The sequence below is a fragment of the Hippichthys cyanospilos genome, chromosome 9 (assembly GCF_059441005.1).
Source record: "Hippichthys cyanospilos isolate Australia breed blue-spotted pipefish chromosome 9, RoL_Hcya_1.0, whole genome shotgun sequence".
Taxonomy (NCBI): Eukaryota; Metazoa; Chordata; class Actinopteri; order Syngnathiformes; family Syngnathidae; genus Hippichthys; species Hippichthys cyanospilos.
Window position 1 is genome coordinate 11645513 of NC_142377.1, and position 22605 is coordinate 11668117.

Here is a 22605-nt window from a genome sequence, read left to right on the forward strand (position 1 = left end):
CAGAAATCAACCTTTAGAAATATAATAACACTATCTATCATCTTTGGTTTGGCAGTGTTTATTGCACTGGTGTAATCAAACCACAAATTACAACATAGTGTTCTTCTATATTTTGAATGAACAAAAAAAAAATCTTGTGCTGAGGCAACCACAGTACTTTTTATGCCCAGGATTATACCGGGTAACCCTAAGTATCAAGTCCATGCGCGTCAACTTTTCACTAAAAATACTGGGAACAATATTATTCAATAAAATTGAATAGCTTGCACATACACAGCACCAAGTTGTGCAGTGATGCTTTCATTGTCAAAGTCTGTGCGGGAGTTATAAATGTTATTAAATTGCAGTTAACATTTTTTTCAATAATCAGCACATTTTTTCTGCAAATTAAAATGTTTAAGACATTGGTAACCCTGCGTCAATGTTCCAGGTTTTTTTTTTTTTTTTTCCAGCCCCACCAGGAGACAATCCACCGGTCAGACAAATGCGTGTTTCTGTTCAAGGTGTCAATTTATGGAACAACTAAGAAATAGGACTGAAAAGATGTGAATCAATGGATGTGCTCAAAAAGTGTTTAACTGCAGTATTCTGTTGGTTGTTATGTTGAAAATATCCATCTATCCAATCATTTTCTATAAATATGTTGGGACTAAACATGCAGGCATGTTCAGTCTGTTGAAGAGAGGACGTTGCTGTTGGCAGGCGATTAAAAAATAAATACATAAAAAGATAGAAAAAGTTCCATATACCATCTTTCTGCGTAAATATCTGATGTTATGACCAGCAGCTTATAGTTCAGCGTGGCTCATAAAAATTGTGCTTTTTTTTTTTTGCTTAATTTTTGTTGCTGCGGCTTATAGTCCGGAAAATATGGTATTTTTATTTATTTTTTTCAGCAGCAATTGGTTCAGTTGGTTAAAAGAATTGTAGTTTAAAATAAAGAATGACATATTTTTAATTCAGGCACTTTGATGCACTTATTTTTTTCGTGTCAGACTAACCTGTAAACTATTTAAACCCTGCAAAAAGTAAAGGTAAAATTTGGTGAAAAGTTAAGTTGCTTTTGTTTCTTTGTTTCTCAAGTAGGTTCCTAAAAATAGTCATTCAATTTCTTGGACCGCTTGTGAGCTGTCCAGTGCTGATCACAATGCCGCTGTCTGGTGCTGAAATTTTACCTTCCCTGAAGATAAATAAATACATCCAAATACCATCGTAATATTGACGGCAAATTGAGCAAGGACAAATTCAAGTAATGATGGCGCGCTGTCCTAAAAAAGTTGAGCATGCAGGAAAGTATTGTGTTGCAAAAATACACAAACAAGCCAAGAAAGTGTTCCGTACGTGTCTTCCGTGCAGCCCGAATCATGCCGCGGACGTGCGGCGGCTTCATTTCAATCAGACCCGCGCGTAAAGGTGACGAACCCCTCCGGATCTGCTGCGCCGGGCTCGGATGTAATGAAGGCATCATGAGCAGAGTGAAGACATGATGGATAAGGTTGCCACCTTCACCCCCACCCCTCTCTGTTTCTTTTTAAACGTCCTCGTCGGCCGCCCCTCTTCCAGGTGAGAATCAACAAGTAGAACCGTGGAATAGTGTTGGTTCGGTTCGGGTGTTCCCCCTCGCAGTGCGCTGCATCCAGCCGGACTCCGTGTGGGAGTGTGGACTGCTCCCGCTGCCAGGCTTTATTTCTCTCAGGCTCCACCAGCTCACTTTAACCCTCGCTGTGCCACATCGCTGCACCAGCAAAGCAAATGCTGGTGCACGACCCCAGCCCAGCAGATGGCGCTGTTTTTCTATGTACTCCCAAATTTACATAAATAATCCTTATATAAAATTCTTATATAAAACATATATAAAACCGTATCCTTTTTAACATCAACCCAAAAAAAGCAATGTGTGTCAACATAACAAATAACTACATTTTTTACTCTGTTTATACAGGTTACAGGTTAGTCTAAAACAGAAAAAATGTGCATCAAAGTGCTATCTGAAAAAAAAATCCTTTTTCAGGATTCCCCAAAGGGGGACCTGCCCTACTATTTTGAGAAGAACTGATTTAGCACATGTCTTGCTTCACCGTTTTGTGTTCAAACAAACACACTTAAAAGGTAAAACACTGTGACTAGCAATGTGTTGGCCATGCAGGGAGTTAGTGGTCTAATGAATGGTAAATTTAACATTTAAAAAAATACTTCAACGGAACCTTTGATAAAAGCAGAATGATAAGCATTCTTTGTCAAGATCACCCCAAGTTTCATGATTTTTTTTATGTTATTTTCTAATATAGCTTGGTTTTATAGGCCAAGGGAAATAGAAATATAGTAACATCACATCTTTAAGAAAAAAATAGATGCTACTAGCATGCTAGATTTCACCAACAAGACAACCATTACGTTTATCCACTGATCTAATGTTTTATTTTAGTGTATGCAACATTTCCATGCAGTATGTGTCAGCACACAGTAATGTGTATTACACAATGCAAACTGTTGCAGCTGTCAGGAAATGATCACAGTCTCAAATCTAAACTTTCCACTCATTCTCCAAACAGGAGACATGTGTGTCACTGTGACATAGTGTATGTGTTGCTGCAGTGTTTATAAAGCAGAGGCAGTCCTGCTCTGCACATAAATGATCACCAGTTAACATAAAGTAACATGTTTCATAAATGAAGTCACGCGGGAGACACGCAGTACAAATGCACAAACGTACTGTAAACACATCCGTCCGTTTATTTTCTATAGCTGCTTATTCTCACTAGGGCCGCAGGCTTGCTGACGCCTATCCCAGCTGTCTATGAGCAGTAGGCAGGGGACACCCCGAACTGGTTGCCGGCCAATCGGCGGGCAGACAGGGACGGACAACCATTCACGCACACAATCACACCTAAGGACAATTTAAGAGTGTAATGTAATACACCTACCATGCATGATTTTCGGAATATGGGAGGAAGCCCGGGGAGAGCCCACGTAGGCACGGGGAGAACATGCTAACTCCACGCAGGGAGGCCGGAGAGAGCTGGAGTTGAACTCTGAACTGTGACGTGCTAACCACTTGTCCACCGTGACATCGTCCTTATAATTTAGAACCTATCAATTGTTTCATCAATTGGGGATCATTCATTAATAATTGAATGAAGATTATGTTTTGTTATGTTTTCATCTGGCCCCCGGGCCTTGAGTTTGACACCTGTGCTCTATATTGTCAGTTCCACACTTTCATAGAGGTAGTAGGGGAAAGGGTTATCAACTGTTCTCTCCCTTCACCAAACCAGAGAAAAAGACAAAACACAGTGCTATTTCATTTTCATTACATTTCTTTATTTCATATAAAATAATAATGACAAAATTTACATTCTAAGTATAAAATACAAAAGTAGAAAAGGCATTTGGACACATTATGGCGCATATATGCTAACGTACGTACAAACAAAAGTCAAGACTTAGTGCGTCGTCCTGGCTTTAATGCGCACCAACAAGTCTCCCTGTGGTTGGAGCATCCCGAATCCATAACGGCTAGTGTTTATCTCGGGCATCTGAGCGTTTATGTCACACAATTCCAAATCCATATCCAACACCAAGTACACAAACCTGGATGGGGGATAAAGAAAAGACGGGAAGTGGGCTCCACACTTTGATACTGGAAGCACTGCGCTGATTTCCAGCACACTTACTGTCTGATGGTATTGATGGCGAACTGCTTTCCCACACAGCCGTTGGTTCCCGCGCCCCACGGCATGGTGTAATATTTCAGCTTTCTGCCTCCTTTGTAAAAATCTCTTTTAGCCGTTCCATCTTTATTCAGGAAGCGGTCAAACTGGAACTTCTGCAAACGCATTTTCAGAGATGTGACGTGCCCGATTTGTTTACGCAAATCCCCTTCGACCAGCGCGTCGGTAGAAGTTTGAAAGTGACCTTGTGATGTCCTTCCCACGCTAATTAGCGGTGATTTTGTTTCACTGCTAAAGTAATCCCTCAGAGCTGACCTCATAGTGGGGGGGGGGGATTTGTGTGGGTTCCTACCATGAAAATGCCCATGCTTAATATGAAGCAATCCCTGCCAATTTGCATGTTTTTTTTTGTTTTTTTTTTATTAACCAATTCACATTTTTAACCTATCCAGGTTATTCAGTCAGGAAAAGCTAAATATGTCACACATATTTATTAAATAGATTACAGCAGTGATTCTTAAATGGGGGTACTAGTACCCTTGGGGGTACTTGAAGGAACTTGGGGGGAAACTCAAGATTTTAAATAAAACAACAAAACAAACAAAAATGCAAGAACTCTTTAAAAATAATGATTGAATTAATGGTTTCAGGAAAATATAAATTTACTAAACAAATTTTAAGTTCAGTAGCTTACTCAGTTCCATTCTTGTAAAAAAAACTGATTCTCCCCCGCACTAGAATGGTTCGATTCAACTTGATTTTATTTTTATTTATTTATTTTATTATTTTATTTATTTTTGTGAACACATCTCCACTATGATCCCAAAAGTAGTTAGGTTAATGATTTATTTTTGTGAACAGATCTCCACTGTAATCTCAAAACAGGACGCTTTGTGTTGAATATTTTTCCGCGGACGTGTACTTATTTATAATTTTCTTTTTAAGGGGGTGACAGGTCTGGCACTTTATATGGATATTTTTTTTTTGTTGAAAAATATTTCTAAATAATTAAGTTATTCCTTTTTGATAAGATATTTCTTCTATGATCCAAAATAGGACACTTTAGGTTGATTATTTCTTTCTTGCACTAGGAATAGAAACACTCACCTGCGGCTCTGGGTGAATCTCGGGGTCCATTTGAGGGCTGGTGAAGGGGAACAAGCATATTCGGTCTCCTTTTCGGAGACGGTACTCTTGACCACTCGCCATTTGAATGGTCTTCTCCTGCACTACCTCCCTGGTGATGAAGGGGGCAGCAGTGAGTCGGAGCGTCTCCTCCAAGGCACTGTCTAAAGAGGGGGAAGCAATTTTACGCAATTTTTACTCACGAAATACAAAAGATTAAATACTGGAAAATTCATGAAGGTTGTTAGAAGAGTATTAGCTCAATCAACTTAGGTCATTTCCCCTTGAAACCATTGAGAGAGCTTGTGCTAAAATGACTGTTGTCATGACTATAGAAAAAAAATACACAATTCATGTTTAATCAAACTTCACAATGTATTGCTAAAATGCCAGAGGAATTAAAACATTGACTATGGTCCAGAAAAAAACCTGTCATGTTCATTTAATACATTCATTACATTTATAAAAGAAAGTTGCAAGATGGCCACCAGTAAAGTCAAAGTCTTAGTCGCATTTCACCCACCGAAGACCGGAGTGTTTCCACGAAAATGGAGAAGTGAAGCATCTGATGTTTCCTTCTGGCAAATCTGCTTGAATTCTCTCCTCACAGCATTCAAAGCTTCGGGATTTGTCAACAAGAACCCCAGAAGCCAAAAGGCGGCGGGGCCCACGTTACCCTGCAATCAAACAGAAAGAAAACAGTGACCACGCTGTCCTTTTTTGTCTCACTCTGCTGTTGCATAGCGACAGCACAGGTGCTTGTTTGGCAAAGGCAAATAGGAACACAATGTGACATGCAACAATGGGGGGAGGAAAAAAAAATTCAATCAAAATACGCCGCTAAAAAAACAGATTATCCTTCTTTTGTGAGAGTCTTCTTTGTGGATAGTGTTATTTTGGCAAGTGCGGAAGCAATTTAAGTAAACAAGGACCCGAGGTTGCCTACCAGCAGTGTATGAAGGTACAAGGTGTTCCAACTAATTTCATACCATTTTCATGGTCGATTGCAGAGTTTTTGCTCACATTATTGCACTCGGTTTGATGTTAAACTTGAAAAAAGGAGTGTTACTCTGAGGTGTCGATTATTCACATTCGAAATGAAAGCTTTTCTTTTTTTAATGGTGTTAATCGCATTTTTCATCTCTGACTTCATGTCACTTATGCTTTTTGTGCTTGAATTGTTGGGGGTGGAAAACAAAGATCAAACACCGCACACTGTCTTTTTTTGTGTTTGTCATAACCTGATTGGCTCCAGTTTTTTTTTTTTTTTTTTAATTGCCAACTTTACTATTTGATCGATTGTGGGATGTAGCCTGCTCGGAGAAGCGAACATATTAAGAATTTCATCGTGTAGTATTACTATGCATATGACAATAAATCTCTTGAATCCTGGTTCTTTTGGGGCGGAGGGCAGGTTCAGCAGCAGAAGGAAGACATGAAAACGAAAGAGCATGTGAGGGCCTAATTAATGTTGGATTGAAATTTAAAACGTGCCCTGACAGCAGCTTAAACCTTAAGGTAAGAAGAGCTTTGTTCGGTTTAACATAGACGCAGCTCAAGTTTAGCCTAGCGGATAAATGCAAAGCACTAAGCCTGGAATGCAGACACAGCAGGCGCTAGCAAACAATTTCATATTTTATTCATAGATCAGATTTGTCATGTACTACTGCCAAGTTATAATGACTCTTTTAGCACATATGACAAAAAGGGATCTTTTGAAGTTGTAAACTCTCCCTTGAAGCCTCAAACTACAGGTAAATGATAAATGCAATTCAGCTTTATGACAAACTCAACAGCCTACTCTCAGGAACCGTGTTTATACTGAATACATTATTTCTGGTGTGTAAGTGGTCGACATGATTAAAATAACATGTTCTAATGAAGCCGATGCCTCACTCACTCAAATATGACTCAGCATCACTTCAAAGTTGTGATTCAAAAGTTGGAAATAAAATGAAGGCGACGAGTGCGGAACAAAATGATGAGTAAGCTGCCAGTGGGGCCAAGTTGACATCTGATCAACACGTCGAATACAAAGAGGGCCTCCAGCAGGGCTGTAGGCAAGATGGAGTGAGTCAGAATGGAGTTTAGATAAATGAGAGTGGAACTTGCATCCAAAGTGGCATTTGTCAAGCTCAATCATATTTTTCTGGAAATTTAGATGTAATTATGTCTGTACACAAAAGCAGTATTGGGATGTATAGTAAAAAAATGTGTACTGTACCACATACTGACTTTGAGGGTTTACTGTACCACAACATTTTTCAACCTACTCCGCCTCTATTTCCAAACATATCTGTATTCCCTACTATTTAAATAGTTCAAATGCTCATTACTTTTTAAGCACAAGCAGAAAAAGATTGTTTACATCATGTAAACATGTTTCTATGAACAAAAGAAAACCTGTAACTATGTGAACTGATGGTTGGGTACAGTCACATGATTACAGGTGCCCTAAAATGGAATAGAAAAAATTAAACCACTTTTGGACTCGTGCGGTCCCATAAGGCAGAAAAAATGTTTACAGGTGCAACATGGACAAATGTGAACAAATGTGCATTAATGACATTTGGAAAAGATCCAAAGAGTTGTTAGATTTGGTCAGCTACGAGAATGATTCTTAAAGAATAGTGTTTTGTACCAATAAAAAAAAAAAAGTCACCTCGTTGTGGCTTTGGAAAAATGATCCATCCTACCAATGATGATGACAATAATAAATATAATAATAATAACAACTTTAGTAAAGCAATCTGACCATTTTGGTTTTGAAATAAAACTACAACATGTAACATTTAGTTTTCTTCTCAGTACAAACCTTATTTAAAACAGTGAAGGATAAGCATTTCCTGAGCAGTTTTTTCCCCCCATTCTGCAAATTTAGCAAAGTGGCTATGGCATATACAGTTAACCAGTAAATTTTTTTTTACTGTACCGCTTTTTAAATGTAAGTACATTTTAAAGTCTGCAGTTTCTTTTTCTTAAATACAAGTCTGTTACCAGACTTCCTTTTCTTCTACTGTATTGAAATACAAGGGCATGAATCCTTTCTCCACCTCTACAGAAAAGTTGAAAGAGAACAGTACCCCCTTGCGGACAGACGCGAGTAATGCAAATCAAATTCAAGCAAGTTCATTGGATAAAACATCTTTGAGTAATCTCCAACAGTCAGTGGGCGTTTCCTTGGCACAGATGCCCACTATCCCCATCCCACACTCACCTGAGTGGCCCAAAGCTGCAGCAGCACCGCCCGCTCTTGCATCTCCTTGTCCACGCCTTTCTGCTGCAGAAGTCGCCTATAGGCGTAAATCCATGCGTTTGACCCAGAGTCCTCCATTTGACCCGCCGGGGCCAAAAGCTTCCACAACCTGTGTTGAGCACTTTGGGCTGTCCTCTTCTCCTCTGTTTAAAACCAAAATAAAATAACGATAACATATAATGATGATGAGTTTTAATATCGGCAGAGGGTAACGGCTGAAAGATACGATATCTGTGTAACGATATTGTCTGTAATAATATTACAACTGCAATAATATTTCAACTGGCAGATGTCAATGTGAAGCCATCTATTTCAGATTGAAAATACAATGACTCCGCACCGAGCAAATAAACTCTAGTGAACATATGAAGGCAGGCTGCGCAGAAAGATGATAAGTATGGCAATCATATCAGCCAGGTTAAAAAATAATATATTTACCATCCCACCACATATACCAGCTGCCATGCACACAGGTGAATTTCGATTGCACAGAAAAGTTCATTTCATTCAGTGATTCAATTCACAAACTGAAACAGAGTTGTTACACATAGGGAAATGCGAAGGCAATTTGGATTTTGTATACCGTATATATATATATATATATATATATATATATATATATATATATATATATCATGGGAGCGCTTTTGTGTCACTGATATGAAATCAGCTCATCAGATAGCTGTGTGAGCTCAGTAAACAATATGACATCAAATCAGCTTGTGAAAACGTGTCGGCGAATCCTACAAACAAGGACATATCTTGAAATCTCTGTGTTGTAACATATTTTCTGAACTGCCATTTTGTTGTCCCCACATTCTGTTGCGAGTCCACAATGAAAGTCTTGGTTTCAAAAAAAAAAGGAATTTTCTTACAAATTAGTGATATAAACAAAATATTTTATTTCATATTTTATTTCAACTGCCGGTAATTCATTATATTTAGAGTGGCGCCTTGGAAACGAATCACCCCATTTACACGTTTTTCAGGAAACACAATGCACGCGTCGTAGAAAACTAGAACATTTACAATAGATTTTGCAGTATTAATAATACTTTTAACAAGAGTTATTTGAACACTAATGGGTTAGCAACACACATAGATTATATCACAACAATTCTTTACCCCCTGAAAAAAAAAGATATTACTGCACTTTACTATTTCACTTGTGAACCTGTTGTCCGTACCTCATTTTAACAGCAAACTATACAGCAGAATTTTTCTTAATGAATTCACTGCCAACTGAGCAAAACGGACCTTTGACATCCATGTCCATCAATGGAAGATTAAAAACAAATAAAAAGCATTTCTGTTCATTTGAATCGACAAATGCGATTTGAGATATGAGTGTTTTGGGATATGAATTTGGTAACAAAATTCATGTCTTTTTTGTAAACATTTTTTTGTGAACGTATAATATATCAATTCTATGTTGCTGCTATCATAGACATATAAAAAATAATTTTCTCCAACGCATACTTAAGACTACACGTGCGCTCACGCACACACAATCTGAAATGATCTCCTTGAGTTATTTTAAAGCATGTTTGTTGTTATTTATCATCATTGTTAATCTCTTGAATTGTTGTGTCTGATGAGTGGGGTTAGGGTTAGCATATCCAGCATATCCATGATCTCTAACCACAAAACAAGTTCTGTGATGACGTCAGGGCAAAAGAGTGGAGGTAAGAGGTGAGTACGTATGAGTCACAGCAGAAAATGGAACGGAGAGCACCTCCCATTGGGCGTCGATTCGTCAGAAAGTGTTTAACGAGTCGTTACCTGGTTTCAAGGTTCCCCTTGCCAGCTTGGTTAGGAGCTTGTCAAACTTGCGGTACTCGTCATAGACGCTCGAAGGATCGGCGCTGTTATTGTTTGGTTCTCCTCCAAACAGCGTCAGGTAACCCGCCCTTACACACAAAAGAGAGTGGGGACATTCAGGAATCTTGTAATGCGATTAAACGTCAGCTATTTTTCCACTCGCCCACGTCGTGCATTGCACACGGGGTGTCCCGGCGCCTGCGCATCTGGACACGTCCCAGATGCCTCACGCCCTGATGACACACGTCTCATGTTTGCCTTCTTATCCACACTTTTATCACACAGCTCCATTTGGATGCAGGCAAGCGGAAAGGAGGCGGCAAACAAGACCGCTACGGAGTGGGGTCATTCGGAGTTAATCTTGGATTGTTTACAAACAAAGCAATGCAAGCCGGTATGTAAGCACCAGCATCTTAAAGTCCCTTCAAAGTGAATTTCGCGATTTGTTTATACAGGACTTTATCATGAACATGCTAGAACATAACTGCAAAAAAATGTACAACGATTGATATCCAACTCAAACTCATGACTTAAATCGTTTTCCAACATTGAAATGTTGGTGTCTTGGGCCATGGCTACTATGTTCACATCAGCATTTATTCCTACAAAATTACAACATATAGTTAGCTATGCAGAAGAAAGGGGGGGGGGGGGGGGTAGCCTTGCATGCAGAGTGCAGGCCGAAGCATTTCTCTTAACTTGAAAAACTATGAATAATTGCCTGCCTCCATAATAAATACTAACGTCAACTATCCAGGGAGTGCGCTCTCTGCTGGGGGCATGTGATACTGCATGCATCCAAAAAAACAATCAAGCCCATATCCCAGTGAGATGCGAACATTGGCGAGTGTTAACAAAAGTACCAAATGTGCGTTCACGTCAAGGATTCGTCCAGGAGTCAATCGTTCCTGAGGCATTCTGAATTTTTTTTCTTCCATTCACCTGACATTATGACATGAAAACCATTTCGGCCTATATCCCAATGTGATGCAAACATTTGCGAGTGTTGACAAAGGTTGACAAAGGTTGTGAATGCGTGTTCATGTCAGCGATTTCTGAGTGCTCCGTCAAGGAAGTTATTCCATTCTGAAACCGTCTTAACTAATTCTGATATTGTCTTAATTGTTTTTAATTTTGCAAACAAATAAAAAAATTAAAAACGTCATAAGGAAATGTTTGAAAATGTCCTTACGGCACAAAAAACAATTAGCCCGTATCCCACTGGGATGCAAACATTTATGAGTGTTGATGAAGGTAGTAAATGTGCATTCACTTCTGGAATTTGTCAGGTTTGTTCAAGGTCACAATTGTTCTTAAGACCTTTAGGGTTTCCCCTTTTCTTTTCAGTAAGGAAAGCTTCTTTTGTCCTGGCAAGGTCATGTGCGGGTGTGGGAGTGTGAAAACGTTACTTACTTGAAGAGAAGGCCGTACGAGAAGTGGAAGAGTTCCGTCTGTTTCCAGTATTTCTGGTTGGGAGGGATCTCGGCTTTCAGCAAGGCCTCCAGGTGCCTGCTCATGGTGCAGTTTAGGGTGGCCAAATTCTTTCCAATAAAGTGCCTGCGAAGGTTGGAGGGAACAAAGGCAGGTTAATGACTGGCCAAGAACGAGAACCTTCTGATAGATGGGCTTGTGAAAAAGCGGAATTACGCCGTGCCACAAGAATGCAGCTCAAGCTATTGACTTTGCCCTACCTATATTTTCCCTCAATGGAACATGGGGATTTATTTTGCACATTTCTACATGCCTACAGAATGAAAGAAAAGTGGCATTCTTCCAAAAGTTTCTTTTCAAGTATTGAATCAGTGGATAGTGTACTCGTCCCAGCTAAATAGAAGGATTTTTTTTTTTTTTGTTGCAATTTTTCTTCCTTTTAATTCAGACCGGTCCAAAACAAAATACTGGGGGTATTTTTGAGAACGTAATCCTTGCGTAAAGGTAACTATTGTGTTGCTTTTTGGAAATTCCTTTAAATTCATTCAAATATAGGAAAGAATTAGAATCTTGAAGCGGGTTTCAGGGGCTAGTAATATTTACTAGGCCACTAACCACAAATGGTCCAAATGAAATACAATATTAAGTGTTTTGTCAAGAATGATAACAATGTTAACATGATTGGAAAAAATAATTAGATTACACTTTACTAAAAATGTACCCCAGCTACTAATACTATTTACAACACCCTTACTCACGTCACTGTTTCGGAGCAAGAAGAACAGGCAGAAAAGCCCCATAAAATGTCAGCATTATGCAAGCAAACTTTGATTCAACAAACTTTTAAGGATTTCGGTATATCATTTTACAAGTTTCAATTACTTTTCATTTTGTTTATGTTTTCCTGTAAACTTCATTTAGGCATGACAAAACAAAACTTAAAGCAAGCATATTTGATCTTTTATTTGAAGAACAGTAAAAGCAAGACCGTAAAATGGGCTAAGGAAGGCTTGAAAAAGTCATGCTTTTTTTTTTCCAGAGAACGTTGAACGTGCTAAAATCAAGTAGTAACGAGTACATCTATTTATTTATTAGAGTATATCTCTAACTTTCACCTACTGCAGAGTATAGATGTAGTATAAAACCATGTAATTCAGATATACTCAAAGTAAGCAATAGTAAGAGCAGAAACAGTTAAAGTTGATGTAATTGAATGTAAACACACAGCAGGAGTGTATATAAGAAGCAAAAGGCTTCCAAACGGAAACCATCATGAAGACCTGACATGACCTCAGGCCCTTGGGCGGAGGAGGAGCAAAGAGACGTACTGTTTCATCAGCGCTTTTGTGTGAGCGTGTTGAAGATGCGGCAGGCGCAGCTTGAAAATCCTCTCCATGAGCACATCTGCGTAGCGCTGAAAGTCCAGCGAGTCGCTGTCGTTGATCACGCAGTCGTACGAGTGAGGATCCAGCAGCACGGTCACATAGCGGCCAACGACACGCACCTGGACAGACAATGTTCATGAATCATTTATCAAAATGAGTATTGTATACTTGAGTTCTTAAATATTAATCAAAGCTTGAATTTGTTCATGTTTATGTTATTGAATAAAGGGAGAACCCTAAAGCACAGTGAGCATACAAGCGGTAACTGCTGTGAGCCACAGTTTACACCCAGAAACACACACAGAGCCACCACAATACATGTGGTAAGGAATTATTTTGGTTTGTTCACATTTAATTTTAATATGCTGCTTTCATACAGATAAGTGACACATTTTATGTTCATTCGTTATATTCACACTTCTGTAACGTGCACATTTCTGGAAATACCTTTTATCTTTTGTTGTCAAATTGTAGAAACACATCTAATTGTGGTAAGCAAGATATTCAAACTAGTTTTCATAATGATGCTGTGCTATAGTACTCCGTGACAACCACAATTATAAATATAATCATGAGTGTTAATCATAACTGCACACCATGATTGGATTAAACTGTTGCGTTGGTTCCAATTGTATTTATTTTATCGTAATTTTCTTTTTTTTATTCGTGTTTATTTCGCTATAAGTACACACAGAGAGAAAGGAATTTCGATTCTGCTGAATGAGTATTCACAATGCGTTTTTAAAAAACTTGATGACACGCATAATACTGTAGAATAGTAGCCAACGCAAATGTGAAATAACGCTCATTTTCAAGTGACGTATACTCACCGTAAAAATGTCACCGTGCTTTTGCTTCATTCGATTCAAGAACTTTGCAGCATCTGTTCCGAATTCAATTGCATGCCCCAGCCACGGAATAGCGCCTTTGTCAAGAGGTGGATCTCTCTCGGACCTGGAGCATGAAGTCAAATTAGAGAGCTGCTGCAACATAATGTAAAAAGTAAGTCCTGATGACTTTCAATTGCGGCATCAACCCACCTGGATCTCTGCGTGACGAAGAAGTAGAGCAGCACCGCTTGGACCAGTAGGAAGACAGTCCAGATCATCTCGTGCGGAAGTTTCCCTTGTCGTCGTCGAGCGTGTTTGTGCTCGGTGCCGCGGCTGTCACTTGCTTTTAAAAAAGGAACTTCCGCCACACAGCACACGAACGCCCGCGCCGGCTTGTTTCGACGTCACGGCGTGTAGTCATCATCCAAAACTTTGACTTAGCACGTTTGTTGCTGCAGCAACTTGTCAAGCAATATTAACGATTTCTGTAAAGCACCGAGCCATATATTTAGAAACTAAGTTTGAGTGTATGTGACGCAAACGCGTATATTTTCTATTGCAGGTTTCGTTTAAAAAAATGGGCCCTTATCCTCATTGGATCCCTTTCCTGTGCCGTTGAATCAGTTTCTTTTTTGTTTTTTCTTTTTGCGAAGCTCTCCCATGGAAAGAGAAAACTTTGCCCCCCCCCACACCACCACAGGACTCTAAATAAAATAAGTATAAAAGCTGTATAAGCATATTTGAAACTGTATCCCTTTTAGCCTTAACAAAAGAAAATATCAGTTCTCAACAACTACTTTTTTACAGGATTCCCAGATTACAGGTTAGTCTCAATCAGAAAAAAGTAAACAAGTAGATCAAGGTGCCTGAAATAAAAAAATAAAATAAAAAATGCAGCCAATCGTTACTTTATTACAATTACACTTACGTGGCAAAAACAAAATCTTTTCCCTGGAGTCATCCCCGGGCTGTGCTGGAGTTCAATTATTACCTTTTAGTGATTTAGGATTTGCCTTTACCGCACAAATTGGGTACATTTTGCCATGACTAGTTAACTCAATGTGAATGTTCAGTACAATTAAGTTAATGCTTTAGGTTAGTGCTTTGGGATCAACTGGTCCCGGGCTGCACCCAAAATAACGTTTTTGAACTGGTTTAGTTTAACAGTTCGTTCATTTGTGCTTGTTTGCCTTGATCTTTGGGGGGGGGGGGGGGGGGGGGGGGGGGGGGTTGGGTGGCGTCTGTGGCCTCTGTTGAATTTCTTGCTACTAGCTGATGCTGGAAAATTAGGACAAGCAAAACATGTTTTTTTTTGTTTTTTTTCTTAAGTTGCTTTAAAAAAAGTCCTCACTAGAAGCAGCTCTTGGCTGAAAAGGAAGTGCATGACTATATGCAAATCTGCAACTGAACCATGGCCAGTCAATTCCACAGAGCTTTCCCCACCTTGGTAAAACATGTTTAATGATTCACTGTCATACACACCCTAATGGTTAAAGATATGGGCCCAATACAGTGTATTATTGAATGGAAAACTGAGAACAAACCGTAGACTTAGGCGCGTGCCCTTTGATAATGGCTTTCTTTGTTTTTAAACATTTATTGATGCACCCGAAAACATCTGCAATAACCTTTGTTTTTAAACATTTATTGATGCACCCGAAAACATCTGCAATAACCTTTGTTTCAGCAAGTGTCATGAAATCAACTTAACTTGGTGCCAAACTGTAAACATACAGTCGTGGTCCACTTCATTAGGGACAGTACATCTGCAAACTAATGGGAATCAATATGTCACCATTTGCTCTTGTATTAAGTCAACAAAGCATCAAACTCGGGGCTTTTCTTTGTTTTTGGCTCTTAGAAAAAAAAAGACTGTCATGAAAACAAAAAAAAGGTTAAAACAAGTTAAAAAAAAATGTTGATCCAACATATATGGGGCTAGCGTAAGGAACAACTGCAACCTAAGAGTGCTGAATGTCATCCTGATCGCCTTGTGAGCGTGTCTGCCCTTGTGACTCATAGACGTCTTCGGGAGTTAAGCCAAACAAGGCACAGGTCCGCTTGAGCAGGAACACTCCAGCGTGTAAACCACCTACATTGACCCAAACAGTGTGCTGCTTCCTCCACAGTCCCCCCATTCTGGACAGAGCCTGCAGAGCACATTAATGTCACTGAAAAACCGATAGCCTCAAATCCACGTCACAGCAGCATCTTTAGTTCAAGAGTCAGTGACACCACATCTAATGTGACGACAACGTAGTGTAAATGATTTATGTTTCAGAAGTGATTTCAAATGTGTCAGCACCATCTGAGGTATCCCCGGAAAGGCTGTGGTTCCCCCGAGCGGACTGTTCTGGTGTGCTTGTGTCCCAGACAGATGTATGTGCCCCAATCTATGCTATGAGCTCACACTGCAGTGGAATTCCCCAAAAGAGGTCATTTCTATTCCTTTTTTTGGACCAGGATTGCATTCTGATTCACAGATCGCTCACTTCCTTTTAGGGTGTCATGCAAACACGAATGAAGCCATAACCTCTAGGTTTGGACTTGACACACGGTTGCGTGGAAGTCGTATTTGCATGAGGCCAACGCCGGCGACAAAACACGTGGCATTACTCTCGGGTGATGATGACAATACCTTGGAAAAGCATTTCTTGTCTTGTGTCAACAGGACGGCCTTCCCTGACGCCGGCCTGCACACGCGTGCCATTTCTCTCAGGCAAGATGGGTAGAGGTCCCAATTCTTCTTCCTGGAGCCCATCCTTAAAACGCAAGCATCTCATTAAAGTGGAAATCAACCTAAATATTTTCTTTTTCTGTGCCTTGTTTTTGTGCTCAGGGGCAAGTCAGGCGCAGTGTGCAGTATAAATGTAAGCCTGGGTGGAGTTTGCTCTCTTTTGGTAATTTGCTAGATTTTGCGCATGTTATAATTGGTCATAACAAAGATGTGCGGCATGTTGGGACGGAACCAGACGAGGTCCGGTCAATCCTGGCATTATCTCTCATTTGCATTAGAAATCAGGGCGCGGGAGGCACGCCTCTAGGTCGACGTTGGCAAGTAGAAGTAGACTCACAGGTCTGTGCACGACACAATGGCACAATGATTGTAATCTTTAATATTACTTTTTTTATTTAGATGCATTGTGTTAGTGGAAGGCCAAAACAATGATATACAAAAACAATAAAGTAGCTTTAGTCTTTGATTTTAAGGTAACAGATGCAGTTGTTACCCTTATACCCTTCTGCTTTGAAACTAATTCAATGTTCTGGCTGAAAATTTAGTTTCAATCCTCAGCTATTTCCGCTGGTAAACTGGCAAATAATTAGACATTAACAATAAACTAACATGGTCCATCCTGTCCGTCACAGACTTGCTCAAAAGCGGAGTGGTGTGTTAGTTGCTGTGGCTCGCTACATTACTGTCTTTGTTGTCATCGTTAGTTGTGACTGCAATAGCAGCTGGATGCTTTCTATTCATGTGGTAGGCTAAACTAATCTGTTTCTGAAGTAAACAAGTTGCTCCTTACAAAGAATACTCTGCCTTTTTCAAAGGGGCAATCAGGGCATTTTTATAAAGTACATTTTACCATTCAACAAACCGACCACTCTCCCATGCTCTTCCATTTTTACAGCTTCTGCCAATGACTTGGCCTCCCGCCCACAACAGGCGCCAATCAGGTTATGCCAACTACATTGACAGTCAATCAGTGTCCACGTGAGGTTAAAATTGACATCTGTGTCTCGATTTTTCTTGATTTGGGTGGATCGGAACTCACCTTTTTAACACATTGCATGTGCCTTGATTTCATACCTCTTCCCAAAGGGCATGTCAGTGATGATGATATCGACTGAGCTGGACCTCATGGGTAAACTGCACAAATCCCAGCGTACAGTGTCAATGGGCAGCCCAGGTGCACTGTGTTTAAAATGAAGAAATTTTATTACATTATGTTTGAGTCACGAAACTTCAAGATTAAATCTCAAATCTTAAAGGAAATGGAAAATAACTTATTCATGGAAATTTGCACACAATTAATAAAACTGAAAGTTCTGCTTCATGCTATAAATAACAAACAGAAATTGCTTTGCAACACTCATGGAAGAGGAAATGAAATGTGAATATTTATAAAACCTTGAAAAAGTAGCCTCAATAATTTGAAGGTATTTCACACACCCAATCATTAGCAGGCTCAATAACTATGGCGCCCAACAGGTTTACAACTCGCCTTTTTTATTGAGCAAGTCCACTGGTTTGTTATAGCCAAATTAGCAAATTTAATTACATAAACAAAAAAATGCTTTTACTGCATGTGTTAAGACCTTTTAATTCAATTTTAGAAGTAAAAAAAATGCTGTTAGTAAATAAACTTTGAGTAATATTTTTTTCCTGTTTTGCTTCTGAATGTGGAGAAGGGATTTGGTTGCGATTGAGTGCAGGGGTGGACCCAATCTCTGAAGCTTCATGGCCAAAGCCACACCAAACCCTTTGCCAAAACATGCTAAAGCAACACAAAAGTCCCTCAGTGACTACAACGATGGAAAATGTCCATCCATCTATAAGGTTTTAACAAATGTGAAATGGTGCTCACCTTCCCTTGTCCGCCTTCCTTTTCTGAATGTGGCACACATTGTTGACAGTGCGGTTTACCGCCATATCATTGTTGTCCCCAGAAATGTAAAAGGATGAGGGAAACTCTAAAGCCCCCTGGAAATGCACACATACACAAACCATGAAGACCCAAAAGCTTTTTTACAAACTTTATACCACCTAATTGTGTTCTTACCTCCAAAGGTATTGCACCAGTTCCACACATTGGATCAAGTATAATATCGGACGGCTGAGGTTTACACAACCTGTCAGCACAGAATCAAGTATGAATACTAATGAAGAGAAGAGATTCCCTTGGGCACTTTGCAAGCTAAATAAAGCGCCAATTCCTCAAATAGAGCTCGCTTCCACCATCTTGTGGTTTAAAATTGAACTGCTTGGACTAAAAGTGCATCATTCCATTCATATTTCCCCCACAGATATCATTGTCAACTATCTTTAATCCTCAATTCATGCCTTACAAGAAGTCATAATTAATTTTCTGTTTACTTCCTTAACTATAGTCATGAAGTCAACTAAAATTGGCAGTTAAAAGTCGTAATGTAACAAAGACATATATGGTAAGATTGCAGTGTGTACCTGAGCATCCCATAGCACAAAGTGGAGCGCAGTGTTGTGGGTCCAAAATGGCTGATGTTTCTTCTGTGAAGACTTTCTTCAGTGAGCGCGATGCCAATCACCACCTCGCTATTGTGTATATTTAACAAGACCTATAGAAGGATGTGTCGGACCATTAGTTCCAATTGAATACACTCGCCAGCCTCTTCAACACGTAAATCTGCACAATAAATTCATAGTAAGAAACAAAGATAAACAAAGAAAAGCTTTAGCAATAAAATCTGTCTAAAGCTAAGTTCTGATTGACACAACATTTATTAATTAATCAATATATTTAGTACTGTGGTCATAGTTTTCAGTGGTGGGAAATACATTACACAAAAAGCTTCTTCTAATATTTTGGTTGCCTCATTTGACTTCATAAGATAGCTATAATGTTATCAGCACCTCTCCAAATGATACGGTGCAATTCAATTTGACAGCACAGAAAATCAGTTTCACCCTACTTAAATGAGTTCCTTCACAGCCCAGCACACCCACATTAAAGAAACACATTTATATCTTTATTTTGAATGCCTGGATTTATCCCACATTTTTTAATGACATTTTTGTTTCTTGGTGTAATGTGAGAGTTTAGATGAAAAACAACAACAACAACAAAAAAATCAACAGAGGCGATGATTTAAAGCAGGGGTCTCAATCTTGTGGCCCAGGTCATTTCATGCCCACCGAATGATCTTTCATGGCCCCGTAGTTGACATCAAAGTTTAATGTTATGGTTTACCTCAGTTTTTTTTTCCCGCGTCGTTGACCTCCGTATTTTATCTATTTATTTATTCATTTAGTTTTTAATAATTCACAAAGATAGCATACCATAGCTCAGGCTCAAGACAGCTTTCAGCAATACATTATTTAGAAGAGAAACTAAGAGGAAGGAAAAGATATTGTCATCGACCAATCCCAGTTATGACTTTTTCAGAACTAGCCATGAGGAGAAAATTGGTAATGAAAAAAGCCAATTTCAAGGAAAAACAGGAGGCGCCCTGGCATATCGGCAATGCACAGAGATGCGGTGCTTGTTCACTGAAGAACCATTCATGTTCTGAAGTTTTTATGATACAACATTTATTTTCATTTTTTTCCAGTAAAACTTTTCAAATTCAGCAGTAGAAAGTTAATTCGTCTCATAATTATGACAAGTAAATTATTTCCTAAGCGCAATTTATTACATTAAAAACTGCTTGTGAACGTTGCATAACCAAACCAAAGTACTCATGGTATCAGTGACTTTTGAGTTGAGTACTGGGAAAGCACCCCTCATCAAGCATCTCTTATATTTTGTTAAACTGGCGATTCTGTAAACTAAAAAAAAGAAGAAAAAAACCCAACAACAACTGAATTTTACAATGAAGGTCAAGTCAAAACATCCAAAGTTGACCAACTTTTAAACATTTTTGGAACATATATTCCCAATCTCGTTTTTGCCGGTCTGTGATTTTAAAACGAGGAAAGTGTTTAAAATTTAAAATGTATTTGACTATCTTAGAACAAACATGCTTACCTCAATGTCAAACTTGGTCATGTCTGCCTTCCACTGGAAAAACTCCTGTACCGCCCCACCAAAATCTCTGGCTGCCTCATTGGACGAAAAGCAGTGCTTGTCACCAGCCCGGTTGCAAGTCACACGAAACTTCATTACTTTAGTTTCGGCTGCCGCTTCCTCAGAGTCTTGTGGGGAGGTCTCAAAGTCAGGAGCCTCCTCGGTCTTGTTTGGGTCATCAGTGACGGGCGCTTCCACCGCTTGCTCCTGTGACTCAGGGTCAGTCACGGTTGTGTCTCCAATCTCATCGCTGGGTTTGACCTTGGCGCCATTGGCTCCTTTACGTTGAACTTTTCTCTTTTTGAAATTGCGGTTTAGTTTCCACACCTCCAAGGCGTTTGTCCACGGAAGTTTGGAGGCTAGCTGCTGCAGCTCTGCCAGTGTCTCCTCCTGGATAAAATATATGCAGAGTTCAATGGCAAAGCTGGATAAATAGGATAAATTGAAAATTCTGGATCCAAATAAAAAATATTATTTGACGAAGTTACATTTCTGATCATGGCATTTTCCACACACTAAATAATGACATATTTATAGACTTTTTTGTTAGTACATGGGAGAAATTAATGTTATATGATATGAAGTAAGCCAGTTGGCCATATTTATATTGCAGGTAGCGTTTTTCTTTGTTCATGCATTAATTTGTTTCTCTTTTTTCCTGTTTTGGCCACCTCCTTTATCAACATAATTCCTTGGCACTAAGATGCCGCCAATTAGCTTGTTTTCGATAACAAGAAGCTTTGGTATCATCTTGCGCTATTTTATGAATGTTTCAGAATGACTTTAAAATGAGAGAAGAGGCTATTTTTTCTTGTTTTAAGTAAATGGGCTCTAAATGCCACACACTCTCATCCTGTAAATTGTAACCGCAAAATCCTTAGAAGGAAACAATAAACGTATAGAATAAAAATGGCATTTTAAAATTGATTATTATTCTTCCTAAGGTTATTCTTTCAATGGATGTGAAACTGCACTGTGCCACACATCAGTTGTTGCAAGTGACTGTTACCTTAGATTCTTTAAACTGGTACTGATCATATTCATCCACAACCACAAACAGGTTGTCCACAGACCTCAACAGGTGGACCTACAGGGAATGTTGATTCATGATTAGCAGTCAGACATATGTTGCAAACAACCACTTTTTTTTTTTTTTTTTTATCTTATCAAGCGTCTAACTTACCTGGGAGAGTTTGTCAGTAGTAATGGTGAAGTAAATACGACCACGGTCTTTGCTTATACGCGCTTCAACGCCAATCTTCTCGTGGACCTCCTCTGCAGCGGTGTGTTCAAACCCCGTGGGTACTGTCGCTCCAATGGTGACGCTGATGATGGACTTGACCTCATCAGGCCCATCTTCAAGGGAGAGCATGTCTTATCTGTGAATCTCAAGTAACAAGAAATGAGGTTAAACACTGTAAGGTGGAAAATTATGATCATTCAATTGCACCGGAAATGCAAGAATGCCGACACATGCATGTATGTATGTACATATATGACTTTTTACAGCACATTAACTGCAATGCCTTCGCACGCTGGAAAGGAGAGCCACAATCGCAAGTACTCAAATGTGTTTCAATAAATTTAATGTTTCAGATGAGATGTGTTTGAAACGTACGGGGCAATGTAAACCTATGACAATTTGCAAAACTATGACAAATATATGGCCTTAATACACCAATGGCATTAAACTGAAAATCTGAAACATGCCTTTTTTATCAGTACTTGGTCAGAATATATTTGTATACTTTAATGAGAAAAAAATTATCTCCCGGCAATAATTATCTCCCGGTAGAACGAAAGTTGACTTTTCATTTGAAAACGATAAGTTAGAGGTACATTAGCTTGCTAATGCTAGCTTTGACACGGGCAAGTCAGGACACCGGCTGTTTAAATAAAGCGCTGGCTTCCCCAATAAGCATGTCAATGCAATGAACTTACTGGCTTGATTCGTTAAAGCAGGAAACAATGTTTGACGTGTGCTGCTGGTAAAGTTGCCAAACAGACGTAGTCATACACGAGGAAACATGTTTTCGCGTTGGTATTATTGACGGAAATAGCTCAAGCTTTTCCGTGATAAGATCTTCAAAATAAAACAGAACGAGGTCACGGAACTGGATAATTTAAAAAGATTCTATTTAGTGTGATATTGCAAATTTGGAATTAGTCTCATCAGTTTTAAATGTAAAATATGGAAATTAAACAAAATTATAATTTGAAAAATACCCCAAAATTATTTTATGCTGTAAATCAAAACAACAAATGGGAAGTATCGTTCTAACCCGGACACAACTGGTGTGTGTATTTAAGGTAAGAAAT

General features: G+C 39.2%; 3 protein-coding genes across 3 annotated transcripts in view; all 3 read right to left on the reverse strand.

Moving 5' to 3' along the window:
* Positions 1-1636, reverse strand: part of LOC148418842 (potassium voltage-gated channel subfamily B member 1-like) — a 43176-nt gene extending 41540 nt beyond the window's left edge. Inside the window, exon 1 of the mRNA XM_088424593.1 lies at positions 1342-1636. The gene's annotated coding sequence lies outside the window, so the exon portion shown is untranslated. The remainder of the gene's footprint in view (positions 1-1341) is intronic.
* A 1663-nt stretch (positions 1637-3299) lies between these two features.
* Positions 3300-14002, reverse strand: LOC148418843 (prostacyclin synthase-like). Its single transcript, XM_088424595.1, has 10 exons — positions 13730-14002; positions 13520-13643; positions 12633-12808; positions 11287-11430; positions 9835-9962; positions 8014-8195; positions 5320-5473; positions 4779-4960; positions 3675-3826; positions 3300-3591 (listed from the first exon to the last, which is right to left on the reverse strand). Exons 1-10 carry the CDS (start codon positions 13795-13797, stop codon positions 3444-3446), a joined length of 1458 nt encoding a protein of 485 aa, XP_088280721.1. The 5' UTR covers positions 13798-14002; the 3' UTR covers positions 3300-3443.
* A 1146-nt stretch (positions 14003-15148) lies between these two features.
* thumpd3 (THUMP domain containing 3) lies at positions 15149-22351 on the reverse strand. Its single transcript, XM_088424661.1, has 10 exons — positions 22228-22351; positions 21470-21673; positions 21296-21373; positions 20248-20676; positions 18708-18838; positions 18304-18373; positions 18109-18224; positions 17331-17435; positions 16158-16281; positions 15149-15669 (listed from the first exon to the last, which is right to left on the reverse strand). Exons 2-10 carry the CDS (start codon positions 21656-21658, stop codon positions 15481-15483), a joined length of 1431 nt encoding a protein of 476 aa, XP_088280787.1. The 5' UTR covers positions 21659-21673; positions 22228-22351; the 3' UTR covers positions 15149-15480.
* Between the last annotated feature and the right edge of the window lie 254 nt (positions 22352-22605).